We start from the raw sequence: 26257 nt of genomic DNA on the forward strand, positions 1-26257 counted from the left end.
CCATCAACCTTTTCTATTCACATCGGCGTGCCATTAATTATTGTTTATTTTGCGCGTAATTAATAGACTCCAAAAGCCCAATGAAAACACTAAATCTTAAGATAGAGTGAAATTTATTGTGTGTTTTCATGCGATTGGACCGCACGGCTTAAGAATGCCGGAACGTTAGGCTTAAGTTGGGTTAAGAGACTTTTGGGAAGACGGCTACTTACGTGACGGTTTCATCCCTTATGCGTAAAAGCTTTCTCTCCCAAGGTAATAAATAACCATTTAAGTCAATTAGTCGGTAGGGCGAAAGTATATAATAATTAACTAGCGTTTTTACTATCGAATTCACTCGCGTTCTTTATTATATTTTGGACACATCATTGAATGAAAGCAAGTAGTGATGGGACGACCCGTAAACTTTGCGAATGCTGGCGGAGTTTTATGGCAAATGTGCAAATGTTCCATGCTCGAAGGGTTTTGACTGCGATCGAAGATGCTTAATGGTGTTCCTTTACGTCTAGAAAATACTTCTGGTAGTTAGCAGTGCAATTGTACTTATTTCACTGTAATATTCACCCCGGTTCGAATGGTTCGTTATTTGGGTTACGGCTCTGAATTACTAGTTAGATATGCTCACACTGATCTGCTTAGCCGGTGACGGTCAGACATCCGCTACTCTATTCAACACTGATCCATACGCAAAATACATTGGCTGCTGCTGCGGGCTATCAACTAGACTAGCGCACTAATGAAGACGCTGATGATAGAGATTTTCGCTTACCGGAACCTTACCGTCTACAACCACGTTCAATACAAACTATGTTTGTCTTTGGTGTATGTGTTTGCTCAAGTAGTGCAGTGATATCGCGCTTAAATACGCTCGTCGAACGGCGTTTTGACGAAGTACGTCGTCAGGATTCCTTTACCCTTGACGTGGATCGGTCCTCGACAGTCACACGAATATCCGGCTGCCATCAAGACTTTGGCCGTATTTTCTGTCACCTGTCGTCACCGGGGGAGAGTTGTAGCAAAGAAAAATATAAGAAAAGGTCCCGTTATCATCATGTGGCTTTTGTGAACACTCTGTGGACCAAACGTCCATTTTGCAGAAGGAAATTTGGCAGGAACGGAGAACGGAGAATACTTTTGTTTATTCATGGCGCTGTAAGTCAATTTGCGACCTTCATATTCAATCAAAAAAGTTGAATCTCATTTGCAGTTTGTTGAAATATCGAACGTTATTAGGTTTGTTCTGAGAGGTGTCGTGCTACAAGAAGCTTCCAACAAGAACCTTTGCACGAACTCAACGCTATGTCAGCAGCAAGAATGTAAACAATTTACTCTCGTTAGTTATTAAAATTGCATAAATGAAGCAAAAACACCCAGTCGCTTATGGCGGTGGAGTTGTTGTTGCTTCAGGCTCCATACTTAGCTGTTGTCAAAGTTGCAACAAAGCCAGCCCAACAATGGAGGAGAAGTTTGCGATGGCTCCGTGCGCTGTCAACAGCTTCCGTCGGACATGATATGAGGACACCACAGACACACCGGGAAAACAAAAGCCAAGTTCAACATAGAAAGTTATGCCTGCTCACCTGCACCCGTCCCATCACGCCGCACGAGTCCATGCGCGAAGCCACGTTGACCGTGTTGCTCCAGATGTCGTACTGTGGCTTTTGGGCCCCGATGACACCCGCTATCACCGGGCCGTGGTTGAGACCGATCCGGAGTCGAAATCGTTGGAATGATTCACGATTTATTTGATCCAACGCCGTCATCAGCGCGATGGCAAAGTCCACTAGCACAACCACGTTGTGCTCCTCGGTGCGCTTCTCATCCTAACGAGCATCGGCACCACAGCGAAAGGAACGGACGAGAGAAACGGACGATGTTGTTAGCGTGTGTCCATTTAAACGGTACAAAATGTAAAGCGGTGAAAGTCAAACCCAAAGCGCCATACAGTATGTGCGCGAGAGAGAGAGAGCGATGGGCATAAACATAAGTCAGGTTCGAAAATTAGCACTTTGCGTGGGAAGCACACAAGGATGTTGGCAGGATGTTGGAAAAATTAATGACATAACAGCAGCAGCTGCCCACCGGATGTTGCTGCGATGCGGTGAGGTATCGGAAACCGTCGGGAATTGATAAGCCCGGGCTGGAAGCCGATGATCGGGGACCAGCCACTGCAACGTGATATCCCAACCCGATATCCCGTCCCGATTTGCGCATTGCACAACATCCGGCGGTAATAGGCGGTGACCTGTGGGTGTGATACGTACCAGCTCGTTATTTTTCTACCGAGTTAAGCATGAAACGAGAGGAGAAAACGGGAAAACGAGGAAAAATTAGGTTAGTGCAGGACACAACACAAACAGAGCTGCTTCCTCGGCAGCGCTGGTGTTAAACGTAATTAAATGCGTAACAAAAAGTGTGCAGCAATTAATTAAAAATTGAACGATAACATTCCGTTACACAGTAGCGATGCATTTGGGAAGTCAAAACATTCGACGGTCACATTCAACAATGTTATCGTTGGAAGGAAATACTTTTCAATGAGCTGGGCGTGTTAAAAGGCAGCGGGCAGCCCCTTGCCCAGCAACTCAAAAGTCGTCTCCAAAAGGTTAGTAAAGCACCAGTTGATTAGCAGTTGACATGGTCAAACTGGTTGTGGTCATTACGAGGTATCTGGACGGCGAAAAACGAAAATGTAACAAAAATTCCTCGTAAATACTGTGCTACTGTGGCCATCGAAAAGCGGGAACCGGTTGTCTTGGATTATCGTGGTCCAGATTTGTGGAGAAAAAATTCGTGGTTCAACTTCCTCGTCGACACAAACTCTGGCGATCCGTGGACTCAGCCGAGAATGTGCTGGTGGCCTATTCCTAAAAAGAACTTTTCGGATCCGTTCCTAATATTGGAACTAACGTACGTCATAGATGTCGTAGAATTAAAGGTATTGGTTTAACGGTAATAAAGTAAATTCTGAAGAATAAACAAAGAACTTTTGAGTTGCAAGCGAATTCCCGATATTCCTTGACCACAGTAGCACTTATGAGTCCCGGTAGCTCCAGGACCCACTGACTGACGAGCTAATAAATCCATCGGGTCACCGGGGCGACCCCGTTTGGAAGGTTAACTGAGTTGTGGAAGTGATTTATGTTCCATTAAAAAAGAAGAAAACCGTGGCGCTTACCGTGGCCCCTTCCTCCTTGCCCGGCCGCAGCCCGGACGCAATCATGTAGGTGCTTCCGATGGTTTTTATCTTCTCGATTCCGCTGAACTTCGGCTTGAGCAGCAGCTTGTCAAAGTCGCAGATAATCTCGTTCAGCAGCCGCAGGCACTCCAGGCCCTGCTTGTTCACGTCCGTCTCGTCGTAGAACTCCTTGTAGTTCGGTATCGAGGCGAACATGACCGCCACCGACGAGTAGCTCTCGTGGTACAGCTCCTGGACCGCGCGCTCCTTCTTCAGAAAGTGCTGGGCAACGTGTGCGGGTAATATATTTTCCAATAAAATCTACCCGACGAACCGCGGCCCAGAACCATGATGGCAGGATGAAATGAAAAAAGGCGAATGAAACACGTTACAAAACACGAACAAAACCAAACAAACATGTCGGGCGCTGGATTCCGAGAGACCCGAGCTGGAGTTTTTAACGGGCAAAAGGGATAAAGGGGCGGCGGCCGCCACACTATCCTGTGGCGCTGGCGGCACGATTAATTTTTCACTTTTTACGATGGGAACTCCCCACTCAAGTGGAGCGGGACTCAAGGCTCTCAGCACAGCCCAGCGCGGTGCTATGATATGAATAATGAAAACAGGGAGCAGCGGGTGTTAGTGTTACCTTATTGATACCCCGCATCGTTTCCACCTCCTCCTGTTCCACCTTCAGTTTGGCTTTCCACAGGAAGTCGGTCCGGGACGCGTATTCACCCTGGCGATCGAGCGTGTGCAGCACGGTGGCGATGAGGAGCAGGAACAGCAAACCCTGAAATCCCAGCGGCCAGCTGGGGGGTAGAGAAACGCTGAGAGTCAGCTGTGGCCACCGTGCTCCTGGGGCCGCACCCGCCCGCCCACTTACGCGTCTATCAGAATGCTGTAGGTCTCGAAGAGCGAACTCGTCCACAGGATCGCACACTGGACGGTGATGAACACCGCCATCAGCAGGCCCTTGACGAGGAAGCCCGACTTCAGGAAGGCGGACACCGCGGCCAGGCTGACGGCGCACATGTAGAGGTAGACGGGGGCCACCGGTGCGAACTCGTCGTCGTACGTGATCTCCTCGGTGGTGCTGCTGGTGTTGCTCACAAAGTGTATATCGGCTATAACTAAATCGTCAAAGTTTATCTGCACGAAGCGGCACGTGCCGACGGACGCCCCCCGAAAAAGTGAGTTGGAAATAAAGTACGCTCGCCGTTAGAAACGTGACCTGGAAGGTGGCTGAGGTGGCGTGCGGCGAGTAATACCTACCACACTGAAGATGGCACAGGCCGCAATGAGAGTGGTCGAGATGAGAAATATTGCTAACCGAAGGCCCCGGCTGGCGGCGATAACCTGGCCGGGTCCGGTGTTGCCCGGTGGCGACATGCTCGACATCTGGTAGTTGCTTAGGTATAAAAACAGTCCTAACGCTACGGCCGTGGCGCTGAGCGACCCGACCACCACTACATTGCTGTCCCGAGAAATGGAGAAATGGAGTCTTCGGTCAGTTCGGGCCCAGACCTCCTGGAGTTGGAGCCGTAAGTTTTACGTACCTTTTAAATACTATAATTTGTATCAGTCCTATGAAGATGAACAGTACGAAGGAACATACGAGATCAAATCGAAATGTCGGTTCGGGCTGGGCGCGGAACAGCGTCTCCCGGGCGGTGTTCCGGTACCACATCGTGACGGGCTGCAGCTCCTTGGGCGGGCCCCAGCACTTGCACTCCCCGCAGTACCCGTCCTCCGGCAGCAGGTTGGACTCGATCATGGCGATGCTCTGTGTGTACGCAAAAATAGAACCCGAGTGTCCGTGTGTTTCTGAGAGTGTTCAAGGGTCGCGAGGGCAGAACGAGGGCCCGTTGGGCCGTTCGGGATGTTACGCACCGCCAGGCCGATGTTTTTCGCCATCTTCGAGTCGGTGATGTTGGCGAACGGTTTGTCCGCACCCCAGCACTCCACGTACTTGGTCATCTTGGACGAGGGCCGGGCGCGCACGAGTGGACCGCCCGGCGTCGCCACCATCGGCGACCGGAGGCAGTCGATGTTGGAAATTGACATTTTGCGCATGTCACCGAAAATAGAACCGGACGACTTTCGACGCTCCGCGAACGCAATCAGACCTACGGAAACGGGACGGTAAATGAGTGAGGAGTGTGCGGTGGGGATTAGAATAGCATCGGGCTACATCGGGTGTTAATAAATTGGAACAACCCCCGTGTCGGCCCCCCGGTGGACGACAATTATAGCCAAGGACGGAGCTCTGTTTAGGTAGCTCTGTTTAGGCTAAGCGGAAGAAGAGAGTGTGCAACACATGGGCTGAAAAGTCCCGAGTCTTACTCACAGATGGCGCTAGTCTTATTAAATTGCAATGCTATTAAAATGACATGATTTTCTACTCAAATTTGTGGATTTTGTTAGTATTTAGTATCAATTATTCTCAAAACAATGAACCAAAACCAATTTCGTGTTTTTATTTCACACTGCTTCTTGATGGGAAAAAATATCTTTCAATTGAAGCAATGGCTTGAAAAGTATTATAAGAAACAACAATAAACGGTTGGTTTGCTGACTTCAAAGTGGTCGTACAGACACCGATGATGCTGAACGCAGTGGACGTCCAAATGAGGCGGTAATTCTGAGCAGTGTTTGATTTAACGTAACAAACTAGAATTTTGATCCATCACTTCACTCCGGAATTAAAACGATCGTCATCTGAGTGGAGAGCATTTGGTGAACCTCTTTGGAAAGGTTATGGCCTCATTTTTTTTTATATGCGTGGTGAAATATTCATCGACTATCTTGAGAAGGGAAATACCATCAAAAGTGGTCAGCAGTAATCATATTTGACAGATTTGGCTCCCAGCAACTTATGGCTGTTCACAGATCTACTAGGTTTAAGAGTTTAGAACCGGACTTTTATTAAGATGGCTGTACCTATCGATTGAAACTTCCCAGTTTAGTGGTTTGTTCATCATTACCTTGTTTTGACATCAGGTAAATGAGTTCAGGTCAAAAAAATTAATTTTAATTTAGTTTGCAACCGATTTTTGAAAGGGTTAGATCATGTCAACTTTTATGCCTGAATTAATTCCGATCGCTACTGACAACAAATGATCAATTTGAACCATGCATTGATCGAAAACGACCAAAAAGCCGTTCCTGTTTTCTGAAATGGAGGCGCCTGGTCGCCCGTGGCCTGAGGCTTCCATGTCCCCAAAAACAAAACTGTTTCAGGATACTATTATATCACTTGGATGGGAGCTGCTATCTCTCCCCGCGTTATTCAGCAGACTTGGCTCTTTCCGAATATCATTCATTTTCATCAATGGGACACGTATTGGCTGAGCAGCCCTTCGTTTTTCTACGAGGAAGTCGAAATGGAACGACTAATTAGTTTACTTAAAAAGTCGAAGAGTTCTTTCGTCTGGGAATCCATGATTTAGCAGAGATAGGAGAAATGTATAGCTACCGATGGCACATACTTTGAATAAAATAGAAAATCGCATTAAAATTTTATAAATACTTTTTGTGTGTTAAAAATAGTCCGGTTCTCAACTCTTAGACCTAGTAAAAACATGCTCACCGGTAAGAAATTACGCTCGAATGGAGAGGATATCGCTGAAAATAAGGCCTATTTTGAGGCAAAAGATAAATCGTTTCACAAAAGTGGTATTGACAAGATACAGCGACGCTGGATTGATTCTGTGACTCTTGATGGAGATGACATTGATGAATAAATCCAATTTCGAACAAAAAAGCCTTTTTTTTTCTTAGACTCGAGACTTTTCAGCCCATGTGTTAATGCTGTGTTGTGCTGCGTATGCTTGATGCTTGGCGGTCTCCTTCTGCAGGACGGTCTGAAGTATGAATTCTTTGTGGACCGGGGGAAAACAAATCGGAACTTTACGTTCTGCCTTGAAGGATAACAATCAGCCCGGCCGGCAGACAGGTTTTTAAGACGATAAACGCTAAGTTTTCTAAATAATACATCGAAACCTCTTGCCGGCAGCTGCTGTAAAGGCTTCCCGGACCATTGACTGTGGCAGCGTGGTCGGCTTACCTTGCACGGACAGTTTGCGACTTCCGACACGCTCCGGAAGGTGTCCGTTGGTGGTAATTGGTTCGACCGGAAGCGTTAGGCAGGATTTCTTCCGCGACTCGCCTTCACCCTCGTCGCCGGAGTCCGCCGGATGGTGCTCGGTACTGTTGTCCACCGTTTCCTCGTTGATGGTCGGTGGATTGATCTGCACGGCGGCGGCGGTTTGCTTGGCGCTCGGCGACGGCGGTGGCACCAGGCCGTGGCCGTGGCCACCGGAACCGGAATGGTTGGCCGGCGATGGCGGCGGTAACAGGTGTTCGTGCTCCTCGGGAATGGTGATGGGCGAGATGGAGGCGTGCGAGCGCCGCACGTCGTCGGGAGTTTTCGGTGTCCGGGGTGACTTGGGTGTTTTCGGTGGCTCCGGAAGCACCGGAAGCAGGTGCTCCTGCTCGGGCTCGTTGATCTGCACGGGCACAGTCGAGGGCGAGGGCGTTCCCAGGGCCGACGTCGGTGTGTGTGAGTCTGTGGTGGTCGCTTTACCCAAATCCGCCGCCGCTTTTTGCTGTCAATCCATTTGAAGGGGAAGGGTTGAGAAAGGATAAGTGAATCTCATGAGGCCCGTTATTGGAGTACATTTCATAACCATATCTCAATGGGTCATGGGTGTATTACGCCCGAACCGATAACTAAATGGTTTGCTAATTAAATTCCAAAGAATATTGGCTGGCTTGGCTCAGCATGTTGGCCGCAAATGTTGTATCTTCCGTCTTCCGTAATTAGGTTTCGAAGTTGAAGACCAATTAGATTTCCATTCACCGTCTTGTGCCCGCGAGACACGGCCGTGACCATTGAATTGCTTCGAAACATAGAAATTTAATTGCCGCACAAACACGATTGATTGAGCGGGTTGCCCGGAAGTTCCGAGGCGGAAGAAGGCACCAGCAAAGTTTCCACTCCACCAACGATTGCTTACTAATTAACTTTTGCAACGTGGAATCTTGCGCAGGGTTCCAAGTTTTCACTTTAATCAGTCCAAGTGCCAGGTGTGAAAAGGTACAACGGTAATTGAAAACTAACTCTACGCGCGCTTGAGGTTTTGTGAATATTCCAACCATTGCCGGCAGCGGATAGGTCTTTGCTAAGTGGCCTCATCTAAACTCTAATTGTTCTTTGATCTAACGAAACAATGCGGAGTAACTGTTTATTGCACTTTTCAAACACACGTGGCCAACACACTCCGGAAGCCGAGCAGGTTGGTTAAGGTTTCCTGCAGCCAGCGGCCCGAAAGTAATCTGCTCAAATAAACGAATCCCTGGCAGGTGGTAGGCCTTCCGCGAAAATGGGCCAGAGGTCGTTCCTACCTTTGGTGGCACGATGAGGTACGTTTCAATTTTGTGATCCGCCAAGTAGGACTCTCGGGTGGCTCCGGCGCCCGGTTCCACCTCGAACTTGTCACCGAGATAGTCCAGCGTCGCTTTCGTGATGTGCACTCGGCTGGAGCACCGAGTGTGTGTTGGGTAAATGGAAGAAAAACAACGTTAATAATGAGTTAAGAGTGAATCTTGTCCCTTCCCACAACTGCCGAGCATCCTGACGGGTATGTGGGCAGTGGGCGACCCACGTCCCGCACCCAACGCTGCTTACCCGGCGACGCCGCCACTCTCCATATGGTTGGCCAGGGTCACATCGTCGCTCCACACGTCGAACTGCCACTTGCGCAGCCCCAGCACGCCACACAAGACGTTGCCGGTGTGGATCCCGATTCGCATATCCACGTTGAAGCCGGTCGCTTCCCGGACGAATCTACAGACGACGGATACGAAGGCAGAGAGGTGAGACGGTGCTGGGATTGATGGCTTAGGCGCTCGTCATAATTCAATTTGCCCCGGTTATTACCGGGGCTCCGGCATCCGGCAGCAGGGCGAGAAATATGAAACTGGGCGCCGTAAAATCGATTTTGGGGGACGCTCTTCAAGTTGGATAAACATTGCTCATGGGGAAGATTACGGTGATGTCACATGCAAATCAAGTCTTGTCACCCGAGCGACACACGATTAATAATAACGCCAGCGGCAAGCTCTCCCGTGACCGGAAATGTTGCAAGAAGGAGCAGGGCTGTAACTTCGTAAACTCTCCAGAAACGTAACACAATTGAGCGTTCATTGGGGAAGGCTACACTTCGCCAATGGTGGGCTTTCGATGAGCAATAAAAGGACCGGGATAAAGGGACGGTACAATCGAATCCACTCACCGTATGGCATCAATCATCTGCAGGCCCATGTTAACACAGTTGGCGGCGTGGTGGGGTCGCGATACCGGCAACCCGGAGACACAGTAATAGCAGTCTCCGAGAATCTTTATCCTCAGACATTGATTTTCCTGCGAGAGAATGTGAATGTGAGTGGGGTTAGCGCTGTGATGTACGCGGTTTGTTCATCGGAAATTTTGAATTTACTCGGGTTACGTATTCGATTCGATTTGCGATTTTCTGGGGCAATATGTTGCTACTCATGTCTCTCATTTATGCCGTTAAGTTCGACTATTTTAAAAGTTCAGGAAAAGTTGTCAAGAAATGCCCGGATTTGGCACAAGCGTACACTATCTGATGAGGATTACTTTGAAGAGGACAAAATAGATATTCATGAATGGATGTATAATTTTGGAAAAAACACAATATACCGATACTTTTTAAACAAACCACGCACATTTTAATTCAGTACGGACATTTCAGAGATTGAATGAAGTTGCCGGAAATCAGTTGGGACTTAATTTTTGAAATTCCTGATGGGTTCAGTTTTTCTGCAGTTCTGTAGTGTCAATTGATTGTAAATAAAGTAGGTTATCTGTCAATTAAATCACTCGATAAAGTGTAAACGTCTTTGCAAAACAAGAATCCTATCTCACAGATGGTTTATAATTTTAAAGTGTCCCCGTTCTTTAAACCTAGCATCTGGGTCACACACGCTCGCTCTGAAGGTTGCTCGACCCGGGACCCGGACCCCGCACGTTCCGATACTCACTTGTGCGATTTGATCAAATCGCCCGAATAATTCGTTTAGTGTCTTGACCAGATCCGACGCTGTCAGCTGCTCGGACAGTGGCGTGAAGTTGACGATGTCCGCATACAGGATGGAAACGTTGTTGTGCCGCTGCACGTGCATCTCGTGGAACCGCGTCTGGCTCTGGCCGCCCGCCCGCTGGCAGGCGTCGGCCATCTTCAGCATAATGCTGCGCTTCACCTCCGCCGCAATGTAGGCCGGTATGACGCTCAGCAGGAGCTGCTCCTGCTGCTCCCGTTCGCATTCCAGCTTCACCCGCTGCTCGATGCCGGTTCGCGTCCCATCGACCGCGTCGATGTGGGCCGCATCGGACATAATCCGGTAGTACAGACTGGAGATCGAAGCCGACGCCAGGAACACTGTCTCCGCCAGGAGCTGGGGAAAGAACGTCGCTACAAAGTCGGAGTCTTGCGACACCAGACGGTAGCCGATGTGCATGATGCAGAGCAACACGGCCAGCACTACCGATACCGGCCACGAGATCGGTAGCATCGTGTGGACACCCTGCAGGGAACCGAAAAATGACCCGAAACGATTAGTGGAAGGGTCTACAGCAGTGAATCTACACGTGCGTAACCGGCGACCATGTCATGATAATCCCTTCTCAGATGCTTAGCTGCATGTCATTGTGTAAATTAATTGCCAAATCAAGGATGGCACATGTAGGATGCCCGGATTCGGTCAATGAAAGGTCCGAATTAGCCCATCGCCCACTGAGTTCGGTGCGCCTGTTGCTGACCATGATTTGGGGTTAGAGAGATTCCCCCCGGAGCCAGCGGCAGATTCGTGAAACACATTAAGGGACGCCCTCATTGGGGGACGACGGGAATGCAAATGACGTTACGAACCAGACGACGGTTTCTAACTATGTCACTGTCCAACTATCTCAGCAGGGAATCAATGGGCTCGAACCAGAGTAGAGCGGCCCAGACGAGATGCTCACGCGCTGGTGGCCATTCTGGTGGGCAAACCGTTTTGCAAGCGAGTTGTGAGCGATAACAGATGCCAAATGAATGTTTCCGGTTTATTAGATGGAAAACTGGAAGTTTATTTGTCTGCTTGTTCTGTGTGCTTGCGAGTGGTACGTTTGGCAATGTTTTATAGAGTCCCAAGTTGCTTGTTTATCGAGTCTATGTTTGTACGCCGAAGAAGGAACGTTTTATGATCTCTTAAAAACATTTAAATTATTCACTGATTGAGTAATTCACCATTGCGCGCTAAGTAATCACATCATACCAGGATGTTCAATAAATGTTGAGGCTCGATAACAGAGGGTGCCCCTACGAGCTTAATGTTTTTTTATTATGTTGGTACGCTCTTCATATGAATGTATGTGAAATCTTCATATAAACGTCCAAAAACAGACCCAACACCTGAAATCGTAGAAAAAATATTGGATATCGTGTTGGAAAATCGGCGAGTGATTGAAAGAGACTTAGTAGAAGCCCTAGGCGTCTCATTGGGCAGGGTAACCAATATTTTGACTGAAGTATTGGGTTTCAGAAAGCTCCATGCAAAAATCCTGGAATTAAAGTTCGAATTTTTGGAGCAGCTACCGTATTCGGCAGATTTGGCCCCTAGCGGCTTCCATTTGTTTCCAGACTTGAAAAGATTCGTGCGGAGAAAGCGTATTTCATCAAATGATGAGGTCATAACAGCTGTGGAAGCGTACTTTGAAGGCGTTCCAGTTTCTCACTTCAGGGATGGAGTTTATAAATTGTAGTCTCGTTCGACCAAGTGTATTGATGTTCAGAGAGACCATACTGAATAACAAAGTGTATTTCAAAACAATAAAAATGTGTTTTTCTTATCGAGGCTCCAAACTTACTGAACAACCCTGTATATTAGCATTTTCGATACGTATAAAAAGAAAGAATGTGTTCTCAAACGAAAATGTCGCCCATTCTTTTACAATAGATGCTTTCATTCGAATGCTCGATTTTTTATTCTATTGGAGTTTCTAATCGTGGTGCTGATATAATTGTTTTAATAAATTAAACAGTTCATCATCTAAATGGGAATCGATGCGAAATCAAGTCTCATGTGGCATTTTCATCTTCCAGAGTGTATGTAATTTAAAAAACTTAATTTGTTAAGCATCGTTTCCATCTAGAAATGTGGTCGCTACTTTTGAAATTGATTAAGGGCTCCTTCCAATCAAGACTTACCAAAATCAGCGCAAACAGCGGCAACGGTGCCAGCTTGGCTCCGATGAAGGTCGATATGGCTCCGATTGTCCCCGTCGTAAGGATGGCGAACGAAAGCGCCGCTAGCGGCGAATTCGTCACCACCGGGAACTGCAGCGCCACGAGGATTCCGCACAGCACGACCGATGCACCGGCCAGCAGCGCTAGATCGGCCAGAATCTATAAATCAACTGTTTTCAATTTGGATTTCGATATCTCCTTTCCCAAGCGGTTTGGTGTTTATGTTTCTTATCTGTGGTTAAATGTGGTCGTTTGGATGTGTTGCATTACGGTAAGATAGAGACACAGAAGTACACACACATAGTACATACACATGCAGCACGGTAGCAGGTTAGAGAAAACGATACAGATACATTTAGATAGAAAGTGGAATAAAAGTGAGAAAGACGAAGAGAGCAAGGGAAAGAAAGAAAGAGAAAGAGAGAGAGAGAGAGAGAGAAACGGAAATAGTCAGCCTTCGAGAGACAGTAATAGAGTTAGCCGGAAAAGGGTTAAGGGAACAGCTCCACTATCTAATAGCCATCATACCGCGCGAGGTGTAAGTGCTTCAGCTGTTGGGTGTTGCTTTTGAGCGGGCGACATATTTTTCTCCCCGGACCCGGAAAAACATATTTACACACACACACACACGAGGACACGGGAAACAGGAAACAGATCACGGATGAAAGTGGCACCGCTTACCGCTTCGTGGAGCGCGCACAGGACGATAGAGATGACACACGATAGGATAGAGATGCCCAGGCCGGTCATGAAAAGTGATCTCCGAAGACGCTGGCGGTAGCGCGTGTAGAGGTCATCGAGGTGGGAGTTTTCTGCAGAGAGCACGCGGGAGAACGCAAACAAAAATTAGAAATATCGCGGGCAATGGCCCCCTGGCTGGCTCATCAAGCTCGCCTAGGATCAGAAGTGAAACCTGGTTGAATCGATTACATTGCGCAATCACGGCATTCCACAGTTTCCAGAAATCCCACGTAGGGGCTGGGGGTCAATCACAAACTGTCACATCGGAAAACCTTCTTCATCTCGCTGGGCGCTGATGAAATTGCCATTCGGAGCGGTGTAGTGGAAATGACGACGCCCCGTTCTTGAGTGGGCGAGTTGAGGACGTACCGGGAAGTAATATCGGCGCTTCAGGGAACCGTTCTCCACCATTCTGACATTCGATTGCTTAATTCAGTGCTGACGGACAGTCAGCAAATGCGGACCCGATGGCAAATATCCGTTTGAATCAATTTCGTAGTCTTTCGAGTGGCTTACGGTTCAATGGTTCAAGGCGATGAGCTCACTCAACTCAACTCCAGCCCGTTTTCATTTACTCATTTACAGCAAGGACCGTCCAGAGCGCCGTTCATCGTATGGACAATTCTTGAATTTATTGCAATTCTATTGCGTAGAATTGAGAAAAGAACTAATAATGTGAACAGAATTCAATTAAAACGCCATTTTGTATGTTTGTATAATCAAGTATATCAACAATTGAAGCGTAAATGTATCCATCATCAAACCATGAGTGCAATTACCAGAAAAAATCCGAAACATCTTCGAAACATACGAGTGAGCCAATGTTTGGCGAAAAGTTGCCAACTTGTCCAAAGTATTTTATTCGTCGTTCCGCACGGATGACGGGTCGTTCTTGAACGCTTTTCAATTTGGCTGGTAAAAAGTTGAGCTTCCAAAAGATGCTTCGAAGACAGAAAACAAACAGCAAGAGCAAAAACCGCCGCAGTGATTTTCCCAAAAACGGAATCTCGCTTCCCCAGAGTGTCGTGTTATTGACCTTTTTTACAGGACTCCGACCGGTAGCCGGTTTTGCGACAAGCGATGTAGAATCAAATCCAGTTTTATGCGATTTATGCAGAACCGTGCGAGTTTATTTTCAGCAACAGGCTGTGCATTGGTTCCAATTTACTTGACTGTTGAATGATTTATGCGATTGCGATCAAGTGAATTGCGGTGCGCTGATGTGACGGGAACGTAGGATACCTTTTTTGATGGTCGTTTTGGCGGTATAGAGTATTGGACTCATAATTGGACACTTTCCAAGATCTGTCGGCAAGTTCAGGCTAACGAAGACCAAACACGTGTCCGTCCGTAACGCGGTTCGCGAACCGCGTATTAACGAATCATTCGTAGAATGTTTTGAAATTAATAATTGTAAATCAACATATTAACATAATAATGTTGGTCAGTGTCACTGTAAACAAGCACCGCTAAAAATGAGTAAAGTTATTTTGGGTTCAAATTTACGCAGGCAGCTACCGGGTCCGGATTCTTGGGCGAAATGTTAGTACACGTAATGAAGCAAAAACAAAAGTTAAAACGGTTTGCGAAACAGGTGCATACTTTTAGCTTCTTGTTTCCGACAAAGATCTGACCCGACTGCTAGCTGTTTGCGTACGGCAAAAAGTCAAACAGCTGCGAGTCTATTTGCCCTCGTCATTGAAGCCTAAACGGTCACGGTGAAGAAGGCGTACTTAGCACAAACTTAAACAGTCAAGTCAAGATTTTCCGGAAACTGTTGCGTTGGAGGAAAATGAAACGAAATTCGCCAACGGGCCACAAAAGCTACGAAGTGGATGCGTTAACAAGCCGCGCTAGCGTGTTAGCAAAGAACTCGTGGGGTGCCTGGATCAGCAGGATATTTTCTCTGCGCAATCGTTCCGGCACGGAAGAGAATGAGCGGGACACATTTTGTCTCTGAAGACACCTGAGGACGCACGTGCCTTCTTACGGCGTACCTCTCTAGCATCGTCGTCGTTGCTAAATCATTAACAAATCTCAAGAGCAAACGCGTTAATGCTCAGTACCTCACCAAACAATATGCAAATAAATCCTATTTACCAAGCACTGCTTAGAGTGCAGATTATAGTGTCAAGTTATCCTCAGCATAAGCCCCGCATGGAACGGTCGTATGGTATACTTGCTTAGGAGCACAAGTGGTAGAAAAGCCATTCGATTATCTCTATTCTCGTAGAAAAATAGATCCGTTCCGTCGGTAAATTTGTCGAAGAAATCCTGTTTCACCACACCACACCGAAGGTCTTTGCGAGTTTCGCGCAAATCTGCGGGGTTCTTTTATTGCTTGACTGCGCCTTGACTGCCAAATGCCTTCCGGTGCGTGAAAAGGACTCACGCTGGGGCAACGCGTAAAAAGCGAATCGAATGGGTTTGTCGCAGTGAATAAGGCAGCGGCAGCAGCAAGAATGATGCCCGGAGATGTTTCTTTTTATACCCGGTGGAATTTGAATTTATTACAGCATAACCCGAACTTGACGTACACACGCGCTTGCGGGCTGCCTCGAAGCCGAAGCTATATGTGCTGACGCTTTTCCAGAATCATAGAAGCCGTAACTAATGGCCTTTCGCCCTCCGCGGTGGAAGTAAGTGGAAGCTCTTAATGCCTTCCAGTAATTGACGACTTTCGAAAGAGAAATTAAATTCCAGAAACCTTCCATACGCAGTTCGTTCGGAATCGGTTTGGGAAGCGTCTTGACCTTGTCGACCAGGTAAGGGTTAAGTAAAAATGTGATGAACAAGTTGGACGTACACATTCACAACAGTTGGTACACGAGAATCTTCCGATCCTCAAATCGGCGAACGGGAAAGTTTTAGGATTTTTTTCAAATTTAATTTTAAACCTGTCGCTCTCTTCACAACTTTGCATCAGTTCTCGAGGGAGCATCCAGGTGTAATGTTTTGTTCCGTACGCCCCGAATGTGAGCGTAAAGCATAATCAAGGGCAAAGTTTTCGAAACCAAATGGCGTAAGAAGGATTCATCGTGGCGTCGTGCGACGTGCGTGCGAAAAAAAATTCCTACATTATTCATGCTCACCTGTGTTAGATTGATACAGAGTGGCGAAAATTAATATTAGGAACGGTGGAACGAGACGTGCTAAGGAAACCGTGCTCGTAAAAGACTTTGCCTAACATTGAAAGAAAATCCTAATTTATGCAATTGATGATGATAATAATACTAGACGGCGCTGCAGTACAGTGGAAAGTTTATTGACTAAGTGAGGAATATTTCTTACACCGATGCTATGAAATGAGATTGCCAGACTCGCCATTCTTATTCGGTTCTAAACGGTTCTCCATCTTTTAAATATGGGAAATACTCATATGTCACACATAACAGTGTAAAAATATGTTATTTTGGTATTATCGCCGAACAAGATTCTTTTGAGTTTCTAAGAAGTCTAAGTCTAAGAAGTTTTGAGATTCTTAGATAGTGATAAAATTCACTAGCCGTGAATCATTTTTAAAGTGCCTCTGGGCGATTTTGATCTAACAATACGTTATTTGCTCTTCAATTTTCAAGCAAAGTCGCAACCACTTTACTCACACTTTAACTTGCGAAGCATCGACTTGTGTACCATTGAGGACCCCCGAGACCTATACCAGGGGTGTTCGTTGAGAATGAGACTGTTTTTAACACACAAAAAATGTTTATAAAATTTGAATGCGATTTTCTACATTTTTCAAAGTATGTGCCATTGCTAGCTATACATTTCTCCTATCTCTCTGCTAAATCGTGAATTCCCAGACGAAAGAATTCTTCATTTTTTTAAGTAAACTAATTAGTCATCCCATTTCGACTTCCTCGTAGAAAAACGAAGGGCTGCTCAGCCAATACGTGTCCCATCGATGAAAATGAATGATATTCGGAAAGAGCCAAGTCTGTTGAATAACGCGGGGAGGGATAGCAGCTCATATCCAAGTGATTTGATAATTTTCTGAAATTGTTTTGCTTTTTGGGCACATGTCAGCTTCACTTCATGAAGCACCAGGCGCCTCCATTTAAAAAAACTGGAACGGCTTTTTGGTCATTTTCGATCAATGCATGGTTCAAATTGATCATTTGTTGTCAGCAGCGATCGGAATTAACGTTTCCATCAGGTTTTAGGAGCTTGTGAAACACCACACCTTTCTGTTCCATCACAAAGTCCATTTTTTGGAGTCCTTGGATGCTTTTTTTGTAAAGTCAAAATCGCCATTTTGAATTTTTTTAAACCATTTAAAGCACTGCGATCTTCCAAACACAAGTCTCGACAAGCATTTGGTGCGATTCCGAAGCAGTTTTCTTCAAGAGGAGCAGAAAAATTATAATTCCCGCAAAACGTCATTTTCAGGCACAAAAGTTGACATAGTTTAACCCTTTCAATGATGGGTTGCACATCGAAATAATTTATTTTGCGACCTGAAATCATTTACCTGATGTCAAAACAAGGTAATGATGAATGAACCGCTAAACTGGGAAGTCCCAATCGACAGATACAGCCATCTTTTTAACAGTCTCATTGTCAACGCACACCCCTGGTAAGGACCATTTCTTGACCTTCGCTTTCGCTTGGTTGCGTAAGATTATACTCCAACCCCATTATGTCGACAGTCCGTGTTAGAAAAACACTCCTCAAAAGATGAGCAAACCGAGGGGAGCAAACATAAAACAAACATTTTTCTTAACAACATCTTAACAAAGTTTTGAAAATATGAAAGGAATGCTTCGATAACGGTTGACAACCAAGCAAGGAATCAATGAGCAGATGAGCACCAAGCAACAATCTGTATGGATTAGAGGCACATTTTGTTTAAATATAGCTACCCACGAACCAGCCCGAGTTCATAATTTCACCATGCGCGGCCAGTTCATCATGGCGCAGTGAAAAGTAACGAAAAAAAAAACGAAAATATTCGGAAGAAAGCAGAAGGCAATTGCGAATAATTGACTTCCGCGTTTCGTGCACGCTGGCAAAATGGTCGCATAATTAGATGTAAATTGGGACTCTCAAAATAATATATTGTTCGCCGTTTGTCGGCCGCGCCCTAAGGCCACACGTAACCACACCAAAATGGGGAGCGCAGCATCCTTGATCTGCGAATCGTTATGCAAATTTGGCCTTATCGGTTCGGCAGACTTCGGTTCGGGCGCATTAGAGGGCAATAACTGGCCACTTTTCGGTGTGCCCATAAATTAATTAGTGTTACAACCCACACCTGGCCCGCGTTGAGGATACGCGAGGTTTTGAATGGACACGAAATGTAGCGACAATCATGTTCCTTTAGTACGCAACACCTTTTTGTGTTAGGGTTGGGAAATGGGTTAGAATTGAGTACGAATTGTATGAACCTGCTATGGTGTCTTCTTCCTTTTCTTCGTCATCGTCTTCCAAATCCAGCTTATCCATCGTCATGTGATTGATTTGGAATTTAAACAGCCTGGCGTTTGTTAAGCTGCCGAAGAGTCGCTTTTCACAGCGACACAGATTATTTGCTTCCTGGCTTTGAGGGTGATTAATTGGCAACACGAGCACAAGATTTCCACTTAAACACTTTTAATTTGGCACAACATGTGATCGTACACTTTGAACATTGCACAGAACATTGCTGTTGTAAGAAGATAGCATGATATGTAAAGATAGCACTACAATATTCGATTCCATGCGTTCCGAGTTAATGGTATCCGTTCAGTGTTCCCTTTTTGTCAATTGATTGTGTCATGATTTGGTCACGTTTCAGCATTCAGCATTCAGATCAGCATTTTGTAAAATTTCACTACGCACACCTTAACCGAAAGCTTGTTCCATTTCCCTCATTTAATACGTTTTTTATTAAGTTTAATAAAACATGTTCACAGTTTTCACTCGTGAGCCACTTTTGACGACCTATTTTACATTTGAGGTGAACGTTCTCACAAAGACAATTCAATTGTTTGCATATCCTGTTGTTTATGATTATTTTCCCTGATTTTCTTCTTCTAAGAAACTGCCACAAATATCTAACCCTTTGGTAGTGATTGGCATCCTTTTAGTAAATGATCATCGGTCCAATTTATTGTTGTTAACTCATTCACAATGTTCGAACAATGTTCCCGCCCTATGTTTCATCGTAAATTTCTGCAAAAAGGATCCGAGTCAGAGGGCAAAATGTAAATAACCGAACAGCGTAAACACATTTCTTCCACTCTCTGTGAACTTGCACACCAGCCCCTAGCTAGAACGTCGATGTCCGGTCATCGAAGGTGACATTTGAATTCCGAACGTGCCTACGTCAACACGCACCCTGCGTTAATTGTAGGAATCAATTGGTGGAAATTGGCGATTGTTCAGCGCACCTAGCGCAGTGGTCAATGTTTGAAGGGCGCCGGTAATTGTGATCCATCACCTAATTATCCTATCTGCACGGACGGACGGGACGGCAATTATTCACTTCTCACCAGCCGCGCCACACACGCGGCGCGAACGATTGTCACGAAACGCGCAACACGGCACGGCACTTGGAATCGTGATCCGCGAATGCTTGCGGGCGGCGGCGGTTTGCGTTTCTTTGCCTCCCGAATGGGGTTGGTTTAAATATTCATTAAACACACTGTTATTGATAGATTTTTATTCGCGCAAAGGCTCCATCAACACGGCACGGCCGATGGATGGTTCGTTTGCATCTGGAGTCGTTCTCTCTATTGCCGCTCTTCACAAAGTGTGGCACTTCATTGGCACTGGCTGGCTGGCTGGCTCGGTGACACGACACACGAGAGTGAGAACGTTGTTGGCTATAAATACCCACTTAGCATGGAACGAAGCAATCGAGCAAAAAAAAGCTGCGCCGTCTGTCCACGCCGAGAAGCCCCTGATGGACCCGGGCGTCGCGTGGTGGCGGCGATGGTGGTCTTGTTTCTCACTGCGCCCCCACACGGTCAGGGGCAAGAACATCCCCGCTTGGAAGCAGTAAGTATGACGATATGACACTCTACACCACTGACCACCTGGCGCATAGCGCAACACCTCGGAAATGGGCACCGGAGTTTAACGATGCTCCGCTGCTCCGGTTACCGATTCCAACCGAGCAACACACACTTGGTTCCCCCGGAACTTCACCTTCGCTCGCGTCGCGGGACGTCGACACTCCGTTTTGGCGTGTCACCGTGTTTCACGTGTCTGAGAACCGCAGCGTGGGGCAATCCGATACCGACTGAACCGTTTCCGGCGCGGGAAGCACAACTTTTATGCGAGGTCGGTCGGAAAAACCCGAACCCGTGCCAGGTGAGACACAGACCAAGAGAGAAAGAGAGTGAGAGAGGGCCGATTGGCCGCTTTCGGAAGAACTGTTGCGTCCTCGTCGGAGTCGAGTTCGAAAATCGGGCTCCAACTCGCTGCCGCCGCCGCCACCGGTTCGGATCTTCGAAATAGTTCGCCTGCGCAGTACGAAGTTGAAGAGCCGGAGCACGGCACGACCTGCACCGCATCGCCACCGGCTGTTTGCGGTTCGCCAGGTGGCCAGGGACTGGGTGGGGGTTGAGATGGAGGGTGCAGCAACTTCACCGCGCCAAACACGTGCTTCGTGCGGGTTGTGTACGCTACTGAACGTCGCCAGGGCCAGGGCTGAACCGATTGGCTGCCATTTGAAGTGTTCCGGTTTTCGCGACAGGATAAACAAACGTCGCGTATGCTGGGGTAACTACCCCAACTTCCAAACGAGTTCACTGGCATTCAGGGACTAGCTGGGTCACTAGTCTGTAGGCCAGGGTCAGCGTCGGACGCCGAACGTAGGGACGTTCATTCACAACTTGCGCTGCCAAGCAACGGCTGCCGGGCGGGCCACAGGGTTCGAAGACTGATCGATCGACATCAGCTGGCCAGCTGATGTCTGTGATTCCGTCGACTTCACATAGCGTCGGGGTTGGTAAAAATGCTCCCCTCGTGACTGAGGGCTTTTCGCGTCCGTTTGCCGTTGGTAGCGTTTAGCCCGCTTAGACATCGATTTTATCCTTTGCGTGGTCGGGCGGAGCCACAAACAAACCAGTCGACAGACGGCATAACCACCGGCGGCAGGGTTGGAAATATGAGCCAAGGACGCGGGCTCCTTCGAGGGCACGCGTGGGTGATGGATTTATGGGCGAAAGAAGGTGGCGAAAGTTCTGCAACGTTTACCCTTCGTACCACTCATTTCGTTAATGAATGAACCACCGCTAGCACCACCATCGCCATCCGGCCAACGAGTTAATGATCCGAGCGTCTTCCGGGATGCCAGGGATGCAAAGTTGCTAACAATGTGTGTGGCGGCTGCTCGGTGGGCGCGTGAAGAAGCGCGGTGTGGGGCTGTACGGTGCCCGGGACTAATTTGCATGGGATCGGCGTAATGCGTCTTGGAGCAGAATGCCTCCATGATGAAAAACCAATATAGCGTCTCGGCTATTGGTGGTTGGAAATAATGCGAGTCAATGTATTCAAGATATACAGGCAAGTTACGTAGCTACTTCCTAAAGCCTGCGAAGCTCCTTATTTCATGCAACGATGGTGTCACACACATACCTAAGTTAAAATACCTAACCAGAGAGTATATAAAAATATATACTGTTGTTAGTACAGGTAGAGAGTACTAGGTGTGTGCGTTGAGCAGTGAAATTTTAGAATGATGGTTGTACCTGCCGATTGGGACTTCCCAGTTTAGCGGTTCATTCATCATTACCTTGTTTTGACATCAGGTAAATTATTTCAGGTCGAAAAATGAATTATTTCGGTGTGCAACCCATCGTTGAAAGGGTTAAACTATGTCAACTTTTGTGCCTGAAAATGACGTTTTGCGGGGATTATTATTTTTCTGCCCCTGTTGAAGAAAACTGCTTCGGAATCGCACCAAATGCTTGTCGGGACTTGTGTTTGGAAGATCGCAGTGCTTTGAGTGGGTTAAAAAATTTCAAAATGGCGAATTTGACTTAACAAAAAAAAGCGTCGAAGGACTCCAAAAAACGGACTTTCTGATGGGACAGAAAGGTGTGGTGTTTCACAAGCTCCTAAAACCTGATGGAAACGTTAATTCCATTCGCTACTGACAACAAATGATCAATTTGAACCATGCATTGATCGAAAAACGACCAAAATGCAATTCTAGTGGGTTCCAATGGGGGCGCCTGGTGGCCCCGTGGAATCAAGCACCAGGCGCCCAAAAAAACAAAACTGTTTCAGGATACTATCAAATCACTTGGATGGGAGCTGCTATCCCTCCCCGCGTTATTCACTAGACTTGGTTCGAATATCTTTCATTTTCATCGATGGGACACGTATTGACTGAGCAGCCCTTCGTTTTTCCACGAGGAAGTCGAAATTGGATGACTAATTAGTTTACTTAAAAAGTCGAAGCATTCTTTCGTCTGGGAATCCATGATTAAGCAGAGAGATAGGAGAAATGTATAGCTAACGATGGCACATACTTCGAATAAAATAGAAATTTGCATAAAAATTTTAGAAACATTTTTTGTGTGTTAAAATATTTCGCTTCTCAACGCACACACCTAGTAGATACAGTGACGCTTAAACAATATTGCCAAACAACGAGGATTTGTCATGCGGTCCATGCTGTAGTCCTTAGGTATTGCTGTGGAACAGATTGTTTTCATTAAGTTAGATAATCCAATTAAACTAAGCTTGGTCTTTTTCCATACCCCAAGGTTCACTAATCACCCACATGCTCTTAACGATTGGCTACTCTGGACAACGCTGTGGATAGCGCAAAACCTTAATCTCCGACTGCTTGTGCCTTGTACATTGCTGCACTATCCTGTTGTAGGGTGAAATCTTCACCTTCAAGGCTTGTTCCTTCAAAAACGATTATTTCGTTCTTCATGTTTTGGCCAGCTGTCGAGCTAGTGAAGGTGATTAACTTGCCAGATTTATGAGGAAAATGCAACCCTAGACCATAATGCCTTTATAATTTGCTTCCTAATTTTGATTAAGTACGCTTCTAAAAGTCCAACTCCCCCAAACTCTTGTTGAGTCACCAACAATACGTCAGTCCAGGACACCTTTGTCCAGAATTAGGCAGGTTTCAAAGCATGCCGATGATAAAAAATCATTCATTTTTTTTCAAATTGGCTTACTTATGTTTTGTACAGTTTTTGAAAATAAGGTCAGATTTTCATGCATCATTTAGACTACGTTAGATGACGTGCACAAAAGGGAGTTTTTTACTTTCAAATTGAAGTTCTTGTTGAATTTTTTTGGCGGATTGAAGAAGGGTTGGTGGTGAAGATATTGGTGTTGAATTCTTACGCAAGCCAGCATTAATACGATGGCCACGACCTTCGTTTTCATAACCCTAGATTATTTAGCCAACCGCTTTTGTCGAATATTATTGCATTGTCATTGGTTCTTTCACCATTTAGTTAGTTTAATTTAAACATTAGTTAGTTTAATGTTCTCGAGCTTACAATATTTTAAGGATCTGGCCTACTTAAAAGCTGAGAAGTAAATCAATGTCTTGTGAGTTCTTCAGCGCGCGTTTCTCACACAAAGATTTGATTACTAATTAGTTACTAATAGTAGTCATTACATATAAATATCTATTCTAGTTTCTTTAATACCAAACAAAACCAAGAAGTTAGATGTCAAAACCGAAAATTAGAATGAAAAATGTTTCATCCTCGTAGGTATTATGAAATCTATTGGTTCTTAACCTGAACCTAACCTAACCAGCTGAGTGTTTTACTTATTCAAGTTCCACTAACTGGTTCAAGCGTCTGATGGAAGTGCATTATTAATGGACAGAAATAATTCATCAGATCAAAACAAGGGGTTTACTTCTAGTTTGGGTTTCTCCTGCTGCATGTTTATCGGGGTGTAATTTGCCCCGAAGCACAAAGAGGGTCAAAATTGTGACACCGTCGTAATTTTGGACAACTCCTGGTCGTAATTTTCGACGCTTGTTCGAAAAGGTAAAGAATAGAAGGACAAAATTTAAATTCAATCAGCTAATTTTTGAATAATTCTATTGCGTTCTTTGATTCTTTGATTTAACTTAAACTTAGATTAATAATAATTCTTTGATTAAACATTTTCAACTGATCCATCAGACCAGAGGAAGTTGTTGCACATTTTTAAATACATTTACATTCATTTCCGATCTCCGCTGTTGATGGCCTTTCTTAGCAAGTTTTTAGCGGTTAGCAGATTAACCGACTTACTCAGCTTCACACCCTTCGTGCAAACCCTCATTGAACGTGAAACCAGTCTCTTGAACATTAAAATATGCGCAGCATCTGCATTAAAACGTGCATTGTTGGGAGATTATCGTGTCGGTAGTTTCAGATGCCCGGAGGTGCCTTGCTTTTTACTGCATCTCAAACCAGAATACCGAATGCGTGCGGGGAAAGAAAGTATGTCGCGATGCTCGTGTTTACGGGTTGGTTGCAGCTTTCATAATATCATTTTCGCAGTACACAACACACGAGCGTTTAAGGCCGAAACGGATGGCCTTCGCATGCCCGCCGAGGGCCCACCACCATCCATCACAATTCAGCAACTGGTAGCTAATTAGTCTTATCTATGCAAATGAGCCCACATCCCCCACGAGTATGACAGTAGCACAGCCAGCCGCGCCAGCCAGCCATTGGCAATATTTTAGCATCCGCTTCCAGCCCGGGAAGAAGATTACATAACGCGCGGCGAAGCGAGCGATGTAGCAGGACCCCCTTTGCGGACCTGGCTGTATCACGTATCTTTTCTTTCAGCCAGCAACCGAGAGCAGTGCCTTCGCTAATTGAATCAGTGCCGGCACAGAAGGTGAGCCTAAGAGAGCCGAGCACTTGGCTGCACTTGCAGCCAGCTCGGTGCAGCCCTGGCAATCATACTTCGCTTAGAGCTCATTGCCCGACGATCATGGCGGCGACCCGGGCAAACCCCGGAGAGTTCAGCCGTCTTTTGTTGTCAGCGCCGCGGCCAAGGTGGTTCGTGACATAATCAAGTTTCTCTTGCGTTTGCATGGATGAGCGAGAAGTGCAGTCTTGAAGTAAAGGATATCAAGACACCGTTTAGCCCTGCAGCGCTCGCTCAGTAGCCGCCAGCCGGTTAGTCCATTAGTGTAATGACTTTATTTATGAGGCAATTGATTTATGCAAATTTTAAGTGGCTTTCCGGAGCTACTGGTTAACCAAGTTTGCTTGTCTTGCTCGAAACTTTTGCCCATTTAATTCGGCCGATCAGCTGCCGATAAATTGACTGCTATCTTTCACTAAAGGCACCGTAAGAGTAAGAGTATGGATTTAATTTTCACATAAAATGGCTCCTGACCGTTACTGACGACATTTGCCACAAAATAAACAATAATTTGTTGCGAAAACAATGCGATGGCAACGGCGAACGGTTGGCTTACCTGATAGAATGTCATCCTCGATCCGTTCCTGCATCGTCCGCGAATAGCCGTCAAACGCCATGCTGGTGGTTCTGCTTATCTCGTACAGCATAACGAATCTGCTATCGCACCAGTTCTAATCACTTTAGCAGCCCGCAGAGAGTCTTGGGTAAACACTTCGAACCGTTCACCGCTTGATTGAGTGGCTATGTTCAACATATCTTTCGGCAAATCACTGCCGTCGCCGACGCCGTGTTGCAGGGTTCAGCAGGAGAACACTATCTGCGTGTCAGGGTAAACAGTTGAAGCTCGCAACCGAAGTGTACCAATCATGCTGTGTTTGCTTTACATAATTGTCTGTCTAAGGGCAGCACAATAGACTTTGGGGACACACCGTATGCCCAGATCGTGTGAGAAAGCAAATCTTATTGATATGATGCTAAGAAATTCCACGTTCGATATCGATCGGTACGCTTATGGGCACATGTCATGCCCAAATTGAGCCCGATAAAATACTTAACATTCGTTACATCGTTAGCAGCGCGCAATCTTGTGGAGCACAGCGCCGGTAAAGCGCTTAATGCTGTGGCACGTTGCAAGGCACTTTTGAAGAGTATAGATAAAGCCTAAGGCCCTTGTTTATAT

The 26257-nt window shown here is 46.3% G+C and overlaps 1 protein-coding gene across 1 annotated transcript; it reads right to left on the reverse strand.

The window, feature by feature from the left end:
• Positions 1-321: 321 nt before the first annotated feature.
• Positions 322-25737, reverse strand: LOC128268827 (adenylate cyclase type 2). The gene is made up of 17 exons (XM_053006082.1): positions 25634-25737; positions 13174-13304; positions 12454-12651; positions 10247-10789; positions 9478-9605; positions 8871-9029; positions 8588-8720; positions 7248-7788; positions 5072-5307; positions 4738-4964; positions 4454-4655; positions 4065-4330; positions 3828-3990; positions 3179-3499; positions 2265-2279; positions 1581-1823; positions 322-990 (listed from the first exon to the last, which is right to left on the reverse strand). Exons 1-17 carry the CDS (start codon positions 25722-25724, stop codon positions 859-861), a joined length of 3729 nt encoding a protein of 1242 aa, XP_052862042.1. The 5' UTR covers positions 25725-25737; the 3' UTR covers positions 322-858.
• Positions 25738-26257: the final 520 nt, after the last annotated feature.

Source organism: Anopheles cruzii, chromosome 2, assembly GCF_943734635.1.
Source record: "Anopheles cruzii chromosome 2, idAnoCruzAS_RS32_06, whole genome shotgun sequence".
NCBI classification, from domain to species: domain Eukaryota; kingdom Metazoa; phylum Arthropoda; class Insecta; order Diptera; family Culicidae; genus Anopheles; species Anopheles cruzii.